General features: G+C 48.9%; 1 protein-coding gene across 4 annotated transcripts in view; it reads left to right on the plus strand.

The window, feature by feature from the left end:
• The window catches only part of CACNB4 (calcium voltage-gated channel auxiliary subunit beta 4), a 104,673-nt gene that overhangs the window by 39,150 nt on the left and 47,861 nt on the right, over window positions 1-17,662 (plus strand). The window contains exon 1 of one of the 4 annotated variants that reach the window (XM_054069850.1): window positions 5,507-5,637. The exons of the other annotated variants lie outside the window; for them this stretch is intronic. Coding sequence (XP_053925825.1) covers window positions 5,593-5,637 — 45 coding nt within the window. The 5' untranslated portion in view covers window positions 5,507-5,592. Of the gene's footprint in view, window positions 1-5,506; window positions 5,638-17,662 lie in introns of those variants that run through there. 4 annotated transcript variants of the gene reach the window in all.

Consider the following 17,662-nt stretch of genomic DNA (forward strand, 5'->3'; position numbering starts at 1 on the left):
ATTTCACTGTATTGCATTTATTCAAGGCCAGAAGACACCGTGTTCATCTGTGCTGTATCCCCCAATGACTTACTGGTCATTAGAAGTTTTAGAAGGCCCTTTCTAAGTGCTAGTTATCTTAGGCAGCCACATGGAAACAGCAAGCTGTAGTTGGTGCGACTTCCAAGCAGTTCTGGCTATGTATGTATTATGCAGACATTACACAGTATGTACTTGCCTGTGAGCGAGTGCTCAGTGCACAGTGATCCGAAGTCCTTTGGGTAAGTGTCCAAGGACCTTCTGGGTTCCCTGAGTATCCCTGTTTGCAAAGGAAGGGTTGCTATTAGCATGGAAAGGAGTAATTGCATTTTTCTTCATGAGATCACTCACTTTGGCTGCTGCTGAGTGTGGGAAGGGAACAAGACTGACTGGACTTTCCCTGCTAGCTGTTGTTTCCCATTCTACTCCAAGTCCTGGCAAGCCCGTCCTTTTAACTTCATATTTCTTATGAAGGCTGCAAGAGGTCCTGAGAAGGAGGAGGCTCCTCATTCCTAGCAATAAAAAATCACATCACTTGTGATTCCGAATGATGCCTCCGGTGTTAAGCTCATGTCACAAGTCATCAGTGATGGGACAGCCTGGGTTTTGACAGACGCATTGGGTATGTCTTTTAGAAACTGGATTGGTTTGTGGCCTCCCTTTCCACCTCCTTCAAAATCTCCTGAGCTTTTGGGAACATGTGGAGCCGTGGGCTGAGATCAAAGGACAGCATATGCTGCCTGCATACAATATTGCAGTAAACCCATGTGAGTTCTACTTCATAGAGGTCCTACTGATACCACTGAGGATAGCAATCCTCAGTGAAGAATATCCCACATGCTTGTAGAGATTGCAACAAGCCGTTGTTAAATCCCATTAAAATTAGAGACCAGACTGCTTGAAAATGCCTATTTTATGCATTAGACCTTAAAAAGTCTCAGTTCAGCTCATTTACCCCTTCCATGTTTTCACTGGGTCTCTCACAGCCACGCATGTGCACACACACATCCTGGTGGGATTTTGGATGTTGGTTCCTTTGGTGTTAGCCAAGTGCTGCTGAAGATGACAGGTCTCAAACTCTTTCTCTGTGGCCTGAGGCAGTGGAATTCCCTGCTGAATAAAAGCAGATCTGTACTCTCTTCTGGAAACAGGCCAGGGATGATTTTGATCTCTCAAAACCTTTAGTTGATGTGTGACCCACGTCTTTTATTGCAGTGGATTTTTTTTTTTTGTTTGAACCACTCCTTGGGAAGCTCATCAGAAAAAGATGAAGCTTTTAACTGTCTCTCCTATTGTACTCTTTCCATTTTGCCTGTGCCAAGCAATACTCTAAGTTGAAATCAAAGAGGTTTGACTCTCCGGAGGCAGACAGATAGGACCACCTATAGATCCAGTGTAACACAGAGTCCCTCCCTGTAAAATCCTAACATGCTTTCAGTTAGTAATGTTAGAAGTTAGTAACATGTAGCTATCTGTTGCAGACAACACTGATGCCTTGTCACTGAAATAAACTTTTGAGTTATTTTCCTTAGGCTGTGTATTCTCCCCTCTGCAAACCTTCCTTACTCCCTGTTCCTGAGGTCAATGCAGCCTCCTGTTCCTTCAGTATATTTTGAGAGCCTGGATACTTTTCAGACAATTTTGAGAGGCTCAATGTGAGCCGGCAACGTGTGCTCACAGCCCAGAAACCAACCATGTCCTGGGCTGTATCCAAAGCAGTGGGACCAGCAGGGAGGAGGGGATTCTGCCCCTCAGCTCTGCTCTGGTCAGACCCCACCTGGAGCCCTGTGTCCAGTTCTGGAGTCCTCAGCACAGGAAGGACATGGAGCTGTTGGAACGAGTCCAGATGAGGCCACGGAGATGATCCGAGAGCTGGAGCACCTCCCATACAAGGACAGGCTAAGAGAGTTGGGGTTGTTCAGCCTGGAGAAGAGAAGGCTGTGGGGAGACCTTAGAGCAGCTTCCAGTGCTGAAAGGGGCTCCAGGAAAGCTGGGGAGGGACTCTGGATCAGGGAGGGCAGGGAGAGTACGAGGTGGAAGGGTTTTGAGCTGGAAGAGGGGAGACTGAGATGAGATCTTGAGCAGAAATGTTATGCTGTGAGGGTGGGGAGGCTCTGGCCCAGGTTGCCCAGAGCAGTGGGGGCTGCCCCATCCCTGGAGGGGTTCCAGGCCAGGTTGGATGGGGCTTGGAGCCCCTGATCCAGTGGGAGGTGTCCCTGCCCATGGCAGGGGGTGGGACTGGATGGGCTTTGAGGTCCTTTCCAACCCAAACCATTCTGTGATTCTATGAACTTCCGAAGAGCCACACGTCTTCCCCCTCTCTCTTTGTTGTGTTGCCTCTGTTGATTTCTGTTGCGTGTTTCTTGGATAAATTACCTCATATTATTCAAAAGTGTCTTTGATTTAGTTCCTCTGTATCACAAGTGTTTGTATTTTTGCATTTTAGGCATGTGGCTGGGAAAAAAACCTCAGATAAGTACAGAATTCCTGTATTTTTTTGTCTCTTCTAAAAATTTCCTCCAGCTTCCACCATGCAAGCGGGTGTTAGATGTGTGTGTTTGGGCCAACTGAGGTTTGTGCTACCTTAGGGGGTGCAGTTTGGGTTCCCTCACATCCCAACCTTTGTGCTGGCAGCAGGGTGGTGAAGCTGGAGGGCAGAAGCAGGACCCTGTGTTGGTGTCCCTGGCGAGGGCTCAGCGGGCAGGATGGGCAGACCTGCCCACAGCACGTCCAGGAAGCTGGGAAGAAGCAAGCCGAGGCTCCTGGAGAGGTTTTCAGAGTGCCTACCTTAACTAAAAGGCCTAAGCACTGTGTTTTAGGGACCTAAGCTCAATGCTTGAAGTATGTTGTGTGACTGTCCCTAATGTTTAGATCTTTTCCAAGTACAATTCCTATTTAATGAGCTGTGTGTATTTTTATAGCATCTTTTAGGAGCCTTTCAAGTTGAGCCATTAAATATATATTTCTAATAACCTCTGTGTCTTAAAAGGACAATGTGAGATGTAAGTACTGGAAGTCAAACAGCGATTCCCCTGATTTCTGAATTACATTATTTCATTACAAATTTATGTGAAGTTCAGACACATTTATTTTCTCTTCTTGTGATTTCATGGCCTTTTTTGTTATTTTGAGCTGACAAATTTTTCTGATGTTGCACTTAGAAATTCCTTCTTGTTTTAAATTTTAATGGTCTCCTACCAACAATGTGTTTATTATGTAAATTTGTAACATCACAGATCTTCAAGGTGGGGTGAAAGGGACCTGCTCTGTAGCCCACGCCCTAAAAATGGATCCATTAACTCCTGTGTAGGGAGTTAATGAGAATTTTAAATTTAGAAGTTGAAATTCCATCTGCACAGCCTTGCTCCAATCGTTATGCAGTGTCCCAAAACATGCTGTCTGTGTTCTCCAGCCCTGATGTAACTGGAAAGATAAACTCCAAGTAGAGGAAAGCTGTGTGATCTCCAGAGCTGTTCGGCACTGCGTTGAGATGGCCAGGAAGGACCAAGTTAGCATCAGTCATACAAGTGGTTTCTGTCCTCTGAACCATTCCACCAGGAATGGTTTGACAGAACTGCTGTCTGGTTTGAAATGGGCCACTGAAAAGACATCAGACGTTCCTTATTAACTCCTTGTGTTTTGTTTATTGGGCTACCATTGGCAATGAACTCATCACACAGGACTAGAGGTGAAGTTGCTGTTCCTTGGAAGATCTCGTAGCCTGAGAACTCAGTCCTGAAAAACACTGCAAGAGACCTAAACATTAACCATGACATTCTTCTCTGGGTAATCGCCTCTGTACGTATTAATATATACAAGAGCTCTTGCAAACCAGTAGAGCATATGGACAGAAGCAAGGAGCACACAGCAGGCATAGGAGAAGTAGTAAATTGGGAGTAAGACTTGCCATAACTTAGGGAGTCTTTGATGAAATTTGTAAGAGGTTGTGAATATGGGGAGAATAACACCTTTGGCTTCGCTTCAGATGTCTGTTGGACACTTCCCAAGTGATTAGTGGTAACTTTGCAGAATTAAATTAAGCCTTTGGAAGGAATAGCAGATGAGGCAAATGGAAGAGAAAGATATAGGAAGTGTTTGTGAACACAGAGGTGTTGGAACTGATTGCACTGAAGATGAGATTTAAAGTAATTGTTTTAATAAAGATAGGGAGTAAATTGTAAATTATGTCCCCGTAATTCCTTTAAAAAATTGTTTATTTACTGTTTTATCACGTAGGGCTGTTCTCTAGTGTTACGCTTCCCTGCTCCAAGTTCTGATGTTCTGGGACAGAGAAACATCCAGTGTTGAAGTGTATGAGGTGGGAAGTCAGGGGCCGTAACGTGAAGGGCTGGCTTTGCAGTTCCCTCACTGCGTGACTGACTCTGTTAACAGCCCTTTAGCTTCTCTGGACGTGGTTTCCTCCCCCGTGGTATGAGGTTTGCCGGTCTCCCCAGTGTGCTGTGACGCAAAGCGCGTCGGGCTGATATTCCACAGAAACAAGCAGTTACTTGAAATTGTAGAATCATGGAATGGTTTGGGTTGGAAGGGACCACAAAGCCCATCCAGTCCCACCCTCTGCCATGGGCAGGGACACCTCCCGCTGGATCAGGGGCTCCAAGATCCATCCAATCTGTCCTTGAACCCCTGCAGGCAACCTGTGCCAGTGCCCCACCGAATCAGAGGTGGAAGCAGAAATTTCAGTGTTAGAGCACCAGTAGGACTGGCTTTAGAAATGTATTCCTTAATCTCAGAAGTGTGACCAGCAGGGTGAGGGGGGGATTCTGCCCATCCCATCTGCTGTGGTGAGACCTTTCAGTTATGGAGTCCTCAGCAACTGAAAGACATGGAGCTACTGGAGTGAGACCAGAGGAGGCCGGGGAGATGCTCTGAGGGCTGGAGCACCTGCCATACGAGGCCAGGCTGAGAGAGCGGGGGTTGTTCAGCCTGGAGAAGAGAAGGCTGCGGGGAGACCTTAGAGCAGCTTCCAGTGCTGAAAGGGGCTCCAGGAAAGCTGGGGAGGGGCTCTTGATCGGGGAGGGCAGAGACAGGATAAGGGGAAGGGTTTTGAGCTGAAAGAGGGGAGACTGAGATGAGATCTTAGGCAGAAATGTTTTTCTGTGAGGATGGGGAGGCCCTGGCCTCAGCGCCCCCTCAGCCCCCCCAGCCCCGCCTCAGCCCCCCTCACGCCCCGCCTCAGCCCCCCCCAGCCCCCCTCAGCCCCCGTCAGCTCCCCCTCAGCCCCCCCTCAGCCCCGCCCAAGCCCCGCCTCAGCCCCCCCCAGCACCCCCTCAGCCCCCCCCAGCCCCGCCTCAGCCCCCTCTCAGCCCCGCCTCAGCCCCCCCAGCCCCCCCTCAGTCCCCCCCCTCAGCCCCCCCTCAGCCCCCCCCAAACCCCGCCTCAGCCCCCCTCAGCCCCGCCTCACCCCGCCACAGGCGCCTCCTCCTTCTCCTCCTCTTTCTCCTCCTCCCCCGTGTTTCTCCTCCTCCTCCTCCCCGCCTGCCCCTCGGCCCGGCCCTCCCCCTGCGCAGCGCCGGTTCCGCACCCAGAGAGGCGCCCGGCATCCGCGCAACCTCCATGTACGACAATTTGTACCTGCATGGATTTGAGGACTCGGAGGCGGTGAGTGCGGAGAGGGGAGGGGGGGACCAGGCTCTGTTACCGGGGGGGACACCCAAAATGCTCCTCCCTTACATAATTGGGGGGGGTCCTGGCAGCCTCTGAGTCACCCCGGCTTGTGCTTTCATTCATTCCCGTTCCCATTCCCGCTCCCGCTCCCATTCCCGCTCCTGTTCCTGCTCCCTCTCCCCATGCGTCCCTCGGCAGAGCAGGGGAGGCTGCCCCTGCCACCATCCCGGCTGCCTCTTTGCCCACACAGCAGCAGCAGAAGTTGCTGGGCTGCCATCCCTCGCGCAGGTATCCCAGCCGGTCAGCGTGGGCGCCTCCAGGATGGATTGCCAAAGGAGCAGCGCAGGTAGCGTGGCTCCCAGGGCATCATCATCCGTGTGACAGGGGGCTGCGATGCCCAAAAGAAGCCAGGATGGACTGGCGTTGATCCTTGGGATGCGATGTCCCCCCAGCTTTGCTGGGAAGCAAGTGACATCCCTGACAAAATGGTTCTCCGACTCCCGGTTCCAGAGCTTGGCACCCCAAATAAGAACCGTTTAGCGGCTGTCTGAGTGTTTCGTTCCAGCGGGAGATGCATAGGGAGCCCTGTGGGGCGGAATTCTTTGGGAACTGCCGGGATTGCCGTGGCAATGGACACCACTGTTCCATATTAAACAGGGATCTCTTACATAAGGCGTTGTGGCCAGCTCGTAAAACACACAGATGATAACATAAAATAGAGCGTACGTCAGTGCAGACGTATGTGTTGCATGATGTGGCATCCCTGAGAGGATGGACAGGATCCTCTATCCCTTCAGATGAGGCTTTTTTTCCCCACCTGACAATAAGGTTGTGCTGGTCTAGAGCTGGGAAGTGCAGTCCATCTATGTGTTGCCTTTCATACGAGCCACTTGCTTTTGAATCCGTGTGCTTCCAAGGGAGAGGAACCAGAGCTGTACAGAATTGAAATTGAATAATGCAGTGCAGCCTGTTGAGAGGAAACCCCATGTATCTGGATCCTTCAAAACTGTGTGAATTCTTTCCAAACTGTGCTGCTTTAGGACAATTTAGCAATTCCTGCCTTTTTAGTATGCATGTGTTAATTTGTGGGTCGTGTTTTCTCTCGCTGCTGCCATGCCAAGTGCCTGTGAGTGTATTGGTTCCCTTAGGGATGTGTTTCAGGATCCAAGTGGATGTTTCTGTAAACCAGGCATTTGTAAGGCAAAGCGTGAATTCTTGGGAGCTGTTCTTAATCCTGAATCTGCCTTGTGCTGGTGTAATGTGTTCCAGCAAAGTATAAATACGCTCATTAGAAGACAGCTTAAAAGTGTAGTTGCGTGGCTCACAAGGCAAACGTGCTGGGTGGTGGTTGCTGTAGAAGAGGTGTTTTGTCTATAAAAGTCAGATTTTGAAGTTTGCTAGAGAGTGCAACTAAATGTCTATGGGGATTCAAGGGTGTTGCTGAGATGCTTAACTCCATGTATTTCAGTAAAGCCCCACTGATTCCTTCCAAGAATGTTATTTGGGAGAAGTGTTTTAAGTGATTTTAATGATAACAGAAGATCAGAGCCCTACCTGTCACACAGACACCTGTATTAAGATCTGTACTGTCACAGTTGTTAGTAACACAGGAGATGAACTGGGTCTGTAGCTGTCCATGTTGCAAGATTGGGATGAAGAAGCCATTTCCAGTTCCTTACTACTCTCTTAACCAGTTAATATCGATTACAGCTTTTGTGGTTTTACAGCCTCTCCATCCTTGGGAATGCTTTTGGTAGGTTGAACTTGTGGGAATACATGAGAATCTCAGCTTACACTAACAAAAAAACCCCGAACCAAACCCTCAAACAGCGTGGATCTCCTAGTCGTGTGGAAAAGCTGGAGGCCCTAAAACCCAAAGACTCGGGCACAAAGTTGATGAAATTCCCCAAGTGTTTGTTTGATTTATGCTCCTGAAGCTCTCGTTTCAACCATTCTACCATATTATTAGTTTGGATTCTGAGTCAGGAGCTGAGAATACCTGCTGAGCCAATATTCTGACAAATAGGTAGCGTGATGGGTCATACGAGTATTGCTTTCAAGCCAAGGAGAGCCAACATAATGAAGTTAATACAGTAAAAAACAAACCGAGGGTAGAATCCCAGCTCCCTAGGGCTGAGAGAAAAGACCTCTGAGCATGCAGAGTTTGAAGGAAAGGATCGGGGGTGTCATGGGGTTTAGGACCTGGAAGGCTCAGCCCTGATGTTGTGCAGCAAGTGAACTGGAGAGTTTGTGAGCTTCTGTGTTCTACCTACTCTTCTGTTCCCTGAAACACAGGGAAATGCGGTTGAGGACTTGTGCTGCTAGCAGAAAATAAACTGTAGCGAGGTGAGTCATTCTGTACAGTAGCACTTTCCTAAAGCAGATGTTTGCCCTTATAAATCCCACCCAGCCCAATATGCACGGAGAGGAATAAAAGCCAAGAAATAATTGTGTATTTCATCCCCTTTTTCCTAAAGCAGATGTTTGCCCTTATAAATCCCACCCAGCCCAATATGCACAGAGAGGAATAAAAGCCAAGAAATAATTGTGTATTTCACCCCATTTTTCATTATTTTATTCATGGACAATGCACTTTACATTTGCATTTTCTCTGAAGGGAATCCTGGTGCGTGTCTGAAATAGCTGGGAGCTGGTGCAGCCTGGTGGACTGGCAGTGGTCACTTGGAAGGGCTGTTACAACCTCCAGCTGGGAAGACAGCCGCTCTGCAGTGAGCCTGACCTGGCTTTAGGCACTCTCGCAGGCAGGACTTCCGCAGAAACGCGGTAGGAGCTGAAGCTGTGCCTGCCTCTGATGACAGGGCCAAAAGGAAAATCTGCTCACGCTCCTTTCCTGGGGTTTGTCCCAGCAACATAGAGACTGGCTGGTGGGCTGGGTTAATCACAGCAAATCTCCTCCATGTAGAGTCATGGAATGGTTTAGGTTGGAAGGGACCTCAAAGCGCATCCAGTTCCGCCCCTTGCCATGGGCAGGGACACCTCCCACCAGATTACGTTGCTCCAAGCCCCATCCAACCTGGCCTTGGACACCTCCAGGTATGGGGAAGCCACCATTTCTCTGGGAAACTTGTGCCAGGGCCTCCCCACCCTCATTGTGAAGAATTTCTTCCTAATTTCTAATCTAAATCTTCTCCCTTCCAGCTTAAAGCTATTCAACCTCATCCTGTCACTCCAGGCCCTTGTAACAAATCCCTCCCCAGCTTTCCTGGAGCCCCTTTCAGCACTGGAAGCTGCTCTAAGGTCTCCCCACAGCCTTCTCCTCTCCAGGCTGAACAACCCCAACTCTCCTCATAGCAGAGGTGCTCCAGCCCTCGGATCATCTTTTTGGCCTCCTCTGGGCTCGCTCAGAGAGCTCTGTGTCCTCCCTGTGCTGAGGACTCCAGAACTGGACACAGGCTCCAGGTGGGGTCTCACAGAGCGGAGCAGAGGGGCAGAATCCCCTCGCTCCCTGCTGGTCCCGCTGCTCTGGATGCAGCCCGGGACACGGTTGGTTTCTGGGCTGTGAGCACACATTGCTGGCTCACATTGAGCCTCTCCTCTCGCAGCACCCCAAGCCCTTCTCCTCAGGGCTGATTTTAATCGCATCGTCTCCTAGCCTGGGTTGAAACCTTGTATGGATGGAAGTGGGGAAGAGCAGCCGTTGTGACGAAGGGTTAACCTTTGTTGATCCTCACTGGGCTGGAATAGATGTTGTTGAGTGCCTCTGAACAGCTTCAAGCGAACCGAGCGGTTTGACAGCTAGAAATCAGCTGAGTGGCATAGAGACTTCCAATATCTGTGATGGGTTTTTAAGGAATCAGACTGTGCCCACTGGAAGTCCTGTGTTTGTATATCAAATTGTAGTTGACATTGGAGGGGAAGGTGGACGGTCAGCATATGGTTCTTACACAGAGCAAACACGCTTACTTTTTGAAACGTAATGTAAAATCACAACATTTAAAGATAGGGAAGGTAAAGTATGTGCTGAATTTATACCTAGTCCCTTTTGGTAGAGAATATATAGATTAACAGTCTGGGAGAAGTGCACAAGTGAATTTTTCCTGTTAAAAGCAGCAACAAACGTGACATTTTATAACACTGAATAGATATAGAGATGACTTTTTTAATTGAAGCTATTATTACAGTGTATGTGTTCATGTGTATAAAAATATACAAAAATACATATTTGTATTTGTGAAGAAATGGGTTGAGTGTGTGCACAATCAATTACCCGCTGTGATGATTAATGCGAAGTAGATGATGCACTACCTAGTGTGAGGCTTCTTGGGGGAGGAAAATTATACTCTTGATGCTGAAAAAAAACCTAACAGCAATTGTAGAGAAAAAGTGGTTGCCACGTTGAAGAAAAGAGGTGCAGAGATGTGGAAGCAAACAACTTCTGTGGGCAAAAATGTCCTTGTTAATAACGTGCAGTCTTTCAGGGACTGGAAGGTGCCTGACCTTAGAGAGAAACATCTTCCTAAGGAAGATTTTTGCCGTGGTTGTTGCCCTGCCCTGTGATTTTGGGATTGGGGGGACTTTTTTTTTAGTGCTTGGAGTAGGGGTCACCCTTTGAGGAGTGAAAGCTTGTTTGCTTTATAAAGAATAATGTCTCTTACATTCTTGATAACAAGAGAGCAGGACGTCAAAACTTATACACGGGGTCTTAAGACAGTGAAGCCCTTTGGGTAAGAAAATCAAGCCGTTTTACCTACTCAGCTGTGAATTAAGAAGGTTCATTAACAGTCTGTTCGTGGTACGGAAAGATCTGAATGCTGCTTGATATTTCAGGCCGTAATTTCCCTTTGGTTTCAGTAGAGCCTCCACCTTTCTCAGAAACAAACTCTGAAGAAATTGCATGTTCTGTAAAATCACATTTTCCATTAAAACAGTATTTCAGTGAACAATTCTCTCCAGGAGTGAGCAACAATTAAGTTAGCTGCAAGGGTTACCCTTTTTGGACCAGTGAAACTCTAACCTGTCCCTTTTAGGTTGGTTGTTTATGTTTATACCTGCAAAGCCCTCATTCAGAGCAACACCTGAGCGTGTGGAGTGGCTTTCCTCGCTGCTGGCAAGGTGTGAGATAATGCTTGTCAACACGTGTGAGGTTTTATCTGGTGTGTTCAAATGGGTTATCGGGGCTGGCGGAAAGAGCAGCTTTTGAAGAAGTTCAGCTGGGTTTTGCATTAGGCACAAGAGCAGATAGCGGAAGGGTGGCCTGGGGTGGGATTGGCAGGGCTGTGGAGATGGGGAAGCTGCTGTTGGGTGGCTGAGGTGCTGCCTGCCTAGTAGGGAGGGTGCTGTGCAGCGTCTCTACTCTGCCGAAGCCGGTGACAGCCCATAGCACTTGCTCCGCGTGCCTTTCTGCTTGATAGTGCCAGCGTTTCCCATTCCACTCATCTTCTTCCTTGTATTCAAATTGTTTAAGTTGGCATTAAATTTACAACTTTGTCTTCTGCCTGCCTCTCTGGTAGGGAAGTTCCTATTTAAATGTTGAATTGATGTCTGTCTGGTACCTTTCAGCTATCTGGAGGAGGAGGAAAGGTGCACTGTGCTTGCCGATGCATCTCTGTTATTGTAGGTCTTCTTGTTAACTACTTTCACCTATCTGCTTTTTCTCTATCACAATCTCGTCCTGAGCTGTATCTGCACCTTCATTTCTTGACTTCTCTCAGCCGTTTGGCCTGCCTCCAACCCTATTCTGGTTTCCTTCAGGCTTCTTTCATCCCTGCATCTGCAGCCGGCCTCCTGCTGCCGCTGCTGGAGGGGGTCTCGATACGCCAGGGAAGCAGGAGTTTTTCTTGTCTGGTTTGTGAGTCAGGATGATCTGCTTCAAGCAAAGGAGCTGAACAAGTTCAAGCTCCATCAACAAGACGCAGATAAACATGAATCACGGAATGATTTGGGTTGGATAGGACCTCAAAGCCCATCCATTCCCACCCCCTCCCATGGGCAGGGACACCTCCCACTGGATCGGGGGCTCCAAGCCCCATCCAACCTGGCCTTGAGCTCACAGCAAAACATTTCTGCCTAAGTTCTCATCTCAATCTCACCTCTTGCAGCTCAAAACCCTTCCCCTCACCCTGTCCCTGCCCTCCCTGATCCAGAGCCCCTCCCCAGCTTTCCTGGAGCCCCTTTCAGCACTAGAAGCTGCTCTAAGGTCTCCTCAGAGCCTTCTCCTCTCCAGGCTGAACAACCCAAGCTCTCTCAGCCTGTCCTCATAGCAGAGGGGCTCCAGCCCTCGGATTATCTTTTTGGCCTCCTCTGGACTTGCTCTGAGAGCTCTGTGTCCTCCCTGTGCTGAGGACTCCAGAACTGGACACAGGCTCCAGGTGAGGTCTCACCAGAGCGGAGCAGAGGGGCAGAATCCCCTCCCTCCCTGCTGGTCTCTCTGCTCTGGATGCAGTCCAGGACATGGTTGGCTTTCTGGGCTGCAACTGAGTTTCCTTTCCATTACTCCTCAGAGAGGCTATGGATGCACAGGTGAACTGAGCATGCAGCGTTTGCAGTGCCATTTGTTTGTTGATGACTGGGCTTCTTTTCAACCGTAGCTGTTCTTTTTCTTCGTTTGAATTAAGTTTTCTGATGTTTAACCCAACAAGGATGAGCAGTGTCCTTCCAGGATCGTTCTCCTAACTGCTACAAGCTATCTCCTCTCTGTTTGTTCATGTAGGACTGCACCGAAGTCTGTCTTGACTGAGAACACAGCCCATAATTTCTGATAACAAGGTATTACCCTCTGCCCATTAAGTCTTCTGAATGCTTATTGGGATTTGACTTTCACACACTCAAAGCATTTGTGTGTGTTTGATGGTTTCAAATCCATTTTCATTTCCATCAGTTGTTAATAGGTTGCCTTGCCTAATGAATCATTATCTGCCTGACAGCTTTCTTTTGCACAAAGGGGCTGTCTGACAGGGTTGGAGAGTTACCTGTTTTCTGGTTTAGGGCTGGTGAAGTCTCTAAACTCCTAGTCCTGCAACTTCGGTTCTCCTTAATGTGTCTGATGTTTTGTGCTTGCGTGAAAATGATTTGCTTTCTGACTCAGATCTGTTTGTTAAATGTTGTGATTTGCTGGTATGGGGGTTAAACAAAACTTTCAGTAAGAATCACAAATATTGTTTCTAAACGAGTACCTGCTGTTTCCACAGAGGTACTATTTTCAGAAAAAAAATATATTAAAATGCAAAGAAACAGAGCTTCAAGTCATCCAAACAAGAGAAACATAGTGAGGAAGAGCTAACAGCGTATGTTCTCAATTACAACTGCAAGGAAGAGCTCTCCTGGTTGGGATAGCCTGTGTTTAGTTAGGTTATTTGTTCACGTGAAGGACTAAGGTGTATAATTAATTAACTCTGGCTTTCCTTCTGCTCTTGGATTCATTCTGGTGAACTCCTGAATGATTGCAGCTGGAGTGACGAGGGCTTCTCACAAATGTGCTGAGCCTCGATTGCTATAAACATTTTCCCAGTGCTTAAGAAAGTGCGGCTGCCAGGAAGCATAAACAGCTCTCTCTGGGCTCAAGGACAGCCGGGGAAGGAATGTGGCTCTTGGTGATGAACGAATGATAAATGACAAGGGGAGAAGCTTAACCTAGGATTTGTTGATGTCGTGGCTTGCTTCCCTATCTCCCCAGAACACGTTCTGCTTGCAAGATACTGAGCTGTTAGATGTTTTGCCAATGAGAAAGCATTTACAGAGACAGCAGAGCCTGGTTTTAAACATCAGCAACTCACTCCAATGCAGATTGCTTTGCAAACAGAACAAGCCTGATGACTGCTCGTGGTCATCTGCAATCCAGTAATTAATTTCAAAGTGTCCTTTAGCCAGCTGAATGCCGGGTTCTGTCAGGATTGCAGGTGGTGTCAAGATCTGCTTGCAAACTTCCGGCAGATCCTGGGTTGTATTTTTCCACAGTGCTTTGCTGCTGATTGTCATGCCAACAGCGAGCTGTGTTCAGCTCCCTGGTGTCTCGTTTTGCCACATCTCTTCCTTCTTTCCATGTCTTCAACATGAACTTAAATCCAGGTGCAATGCTTTTGTGCCCCTGCACAGGGTGCAGTGAGGGGATTAACAGCCCCTTCATAGGAACTTAGAATCGTTAAGGTTGGAAAAGGCCTCTAAGATCATCCAGCCCAACCATCAGCCTAACCCCACTGTGCCTACTAAATTGTGTCCCCAAATGCCGCGGCCACATGATGTTTGAACCCCAGGGCTTCACCACTCTTTCAGAAAAGACATTTTCCCTAATTTCCAATTTAAACTTGCCCAGGTGCAACTTGAGGCCATTTCCTCTCATCCTGTCTCTTGTCACTTGGAGCAGAGCTCAGCACCCACCTCACCACAACCTCCTTTCCAGGAGCTGCAAAGAGCGATGAGGTCTCCCCTCAGCCTCCTCTTCTCCAGACTGAACAGCCCCAGCCGCTCCCTGGGTTCCAGACCCTTCCCCAGCTCCATTCCCTTCTCTGGACACGCTCCAGCCCTCAAGGTCCTTCCTAGGGTGAGGGGCTAAAACTGAACCCAGGATTCGAGGTGCAGCCTCACCAGCACTGAGTGCAGGGCAATGATCCCTTCCCTGCTCCTGCTGGCCACACCATGGCTGATCCAAGCCAGGATGCTGTTGGTCTTCTTGGCTACCTGGGCCACTGCTGGCTCATGTTCAGCCACTGCTGACCAGCACCTCCAGGTCCTTTTCTGCCAGGCAGCTTTCCAGCCGCTCTTCTCCAGGCCTGTAGCACTGCACAAGGTTGTGTCCCAAGTGCAGGACCTAGCACTGAGCTTTGTTGAGCCTCATCCTGTTGGCCTCGGCCCATTGATCCAGCCTGTCCCGATCCCTCTGTTAATACAATCTTTGTCTTTGTCCAGGTTGTTTCACTCTTTTGGAGGGAGGGGTCCATTGGTCTTGGGTATCTCAGTTCCCTTCACTCATGATATCTCTCAGGTCATGGACGTGTGCATGCCAGAGCTGGTGCCAGTCACTCCTGATGTAACATCATCTGTGTTTGAAGCAGTTTTGGAGTGTGGCTTAGAAGGAACTTGTCGTAGAATGGTTTGGGTTAGAAGGCACCTTAAAGATCATCCAGTTCCATGCCCCCCCTCCCGCCCCGACATGGGCAGGGACACCTCTCAGTACTTCTCATTATTTGTTTCATAAACCAAAGAAAGGCTGGACTGGGGCTCCCGTGCTCAATTAAAGCTCACTGGCTCGTGTGCTGGAGCACCGGTTTGTGCCTATCTTTCTCTGTGTTACTGAGCATGAGAAGAGATTTCTCCTCTGGAAAAAAGACAGGAGAGAGCTGCTCTTGGGAAACGAGGAGACGTGGATGGATGTCTGAGTTAGAACGGGGTGCCTCCAGGCACAGGTAGGTCCACCAAATAACTTTGGAGCTTCCTTCTCTCTCCTGCATCTCTCATTGCCTTCCCTTCCGTTGAGGTTCTGCCTTTCCCTGGCTTGGCTCAGCTCCGAGCCCACTCCCTCCGAGCAGATGATGGGTTTGTGTCTATATATACACATCCATATGTGTGTGTACATACATATGGATCCACGGGGGCTGGGCTCAGGAGGGCCCTTCCAGCCTCAGCCAGTGCATTGCTCTGGGAAAATGGAAGGGGGACTTTTGGAGCAGAAAGGGAGGAAAGAAAGTGGGGAGCTCCATCCACCTGCAGACTCTGATGACTCTGCTTGTGCCCACCTATCTATTTTTGTCTATTCCATGGTGCTGATCAGGAAAACTTGATTGTGGAGGATCACCCAAGCTTTTCCACCCAGCACGGAGGGCTGGAGGGAGCCAGCAGTGCCCGATTGTGAGTGTGCACAGCACCGCATGTAAACTTGTGTTTTCTCTTTCTTCCTCAAGCTGTCCTTGTTGGGAAGGGGTTTAAGTGTTGAGGAAAGGGATCAAAAGGAGCAGTGGTGGGCTACAAGGCCGCGAGGAGTTTGCCTTTCACAAAGCAGAAGACGCTGGGGGAGAGGGACAAGGGGCTGTTCTTCTGGTTTGTTTGTTTTTTTTACCTAGAAATTCAGGTAGTACAAAGGCTGTGTGAAGAGATGGAGCTGTTTGGACGTGCTGTTTTACCAGTCTGGGGAACGCAGCCTGGCAACGACTTGATTTGTTACAGCAACAGGGAAGAAATCACGAGGAAAAAATACTCCCTATCATCTTGCCGTGTTCTGAAGCAGTGAAGCGCGTTTTTGAGCTGCTAACATTTCTTAGAGACCTTCACTAGCCTTTCTATTTTGAGAGAATCCTCTTATACCAAACATATTTTCTCTGGGAGTCCTCTTCTGGGTTTTTTTCCCCCCATCCTTGGACGTTTCCCCACAAATGCTCTCCCCTGTGACTTGGATTCCTTGTGCTTTCCACTTCCTCTTGTCCTTGGTACATGGCATCACAGTTAGTGGTTGCTTTGTCATAAATGCCAGGTTTGCTTTGAACATGTGTTGCTGTAGGTACTGTACTCGGTGCTCTTGATGTGTCTGAAGCTGGAAGATGATTTTTATTATGGCCATAAACAAGTCTCTTCCACCTCTTGTCCCCACTGGATGAGCTGTAGTGCGTACTGGAAGGTTGCTGCTGGAACCTGCTCTTCTCCAGGCTGAACAACAAGCCCAAATCTCTCAGCCTTGTACAGGAGATGTTCCAACCGTCTTTTATTCTAGCTAAACTGTTCTCAAGACCTTTTTGTGCACCGTAAAACAGGAACATTGGATTTTGCATGTTTTATTGATCTCTTATTAGAAACTAAACATGATATGGACAGCTGGAAAACCAGACAAGTGAACTCTACTTTGCCTCCCTACGTTTTTCAGCTCTCTGTTATTTTTCACTTGCTGTGCCGAGGAACAAAGTGGTGGGAAGAGCTTTAGTGCATTGTTGGATTGCTATTGTGTGACATCCTGGAGCAGATTTTTTTCAGGAACACATTAAGTAATCTTTCCTTTTAATAGATGCAGTCTTCTGTATGTAAACATGCAGTATGAGTGGGAGTATGAAAGGGGAAGAGTCACAGGCTGGAATATTTCCTGTTAAACATATAAAATTCATGGAGTGGTGGTGGATACATGGAAGTTCTGTTGATGGGAATTAAGGAGTTGACTTAGACTTTGAGTTTTGCCATTGGATGTAATTTATAGCACTTTGTGCTGCCACTGGTTATAACTATGCTGAAGATCTTTTGTCTGTTACAATATCATAGTATGGTTTGGGTTGGAAGGGACCTCAAAGCCCATCCAGTTCCACCCCCTGCCATGGGCAGGGACACCTCCCACTGGCTCAGGGGCTCCAAGCCCCATCCAACCTGGCCTCGAACACCTCCAGGTGATCGTGAGTACCCTGCATGGAAGGGCTCAGCTCCTCGTGCATAGCCCTAAGCCCAGCCTGTGCGGCTCGCTAGGGACGGAGCAGGCGCCCTACCACCTCCCTGGCGGCATCTCAAAAAGCTTTGGCTGTACTCACAGCCCATGTTTTTGTAAATCCAAAGGAGAACTGGTGTTCATGGCCTCTGCCAGCCCTGTCACTGTTGGCAGCCTCTTCCTCCAAAGGTGGTGCTGTGCCGCACGTCCCTTGGGCAGGGAGGGCTGGCCTTGCTCCTCGGGGGGCTCAGCGGCTGCGACGGTTGGAAGAGGTTGCTGGAACGAGGCGTGAGGCCTCGTCCTCCTCTGCCGCTCCCTCCTCCGTGCCGCTCATCTCCGCAGCATTCCCACCCGCTGCCAAGCTGGGGAGAGCGATGCTGGGCACAGGTTTAACAGCGTGCAGCAACGCTGTGCCCTCGGCGTGGAGCTCATGGCACGCCAGAGGATTTACAGAGCGGACTGGGGAGAACTCTTTAGTGATGGAATTCTCCTGCAGGTTTTGTGCTGCAGGAGGCGGGATGCACACAGCGGCTGCTGCGGTTAAACACAGACCTGATCCCAGAGGAGCGTTCAGCCTTACAGCTTCCAGGGAGAGAGCAGCTGGCATGGAAAACTCGCTGCGAATGCATGTAGAGACTGGAATATGAAATAGCTGGTTAAAACTAGAAT

Source organism: Cuculus canorus, chromosome 6, assembly GCF_017976375.1.
Source record: "Cuculus canorus isolate bCucCan1 chromosome 6, bCucCan1.pri, whole genome shotgun sequence".
NCBI classification, from domain to species: Eukaryota; Metazoa; Chordata; class Aves; order Cuculiformes; family Cuculidae; genus Cuculus; species Cuculus canorus.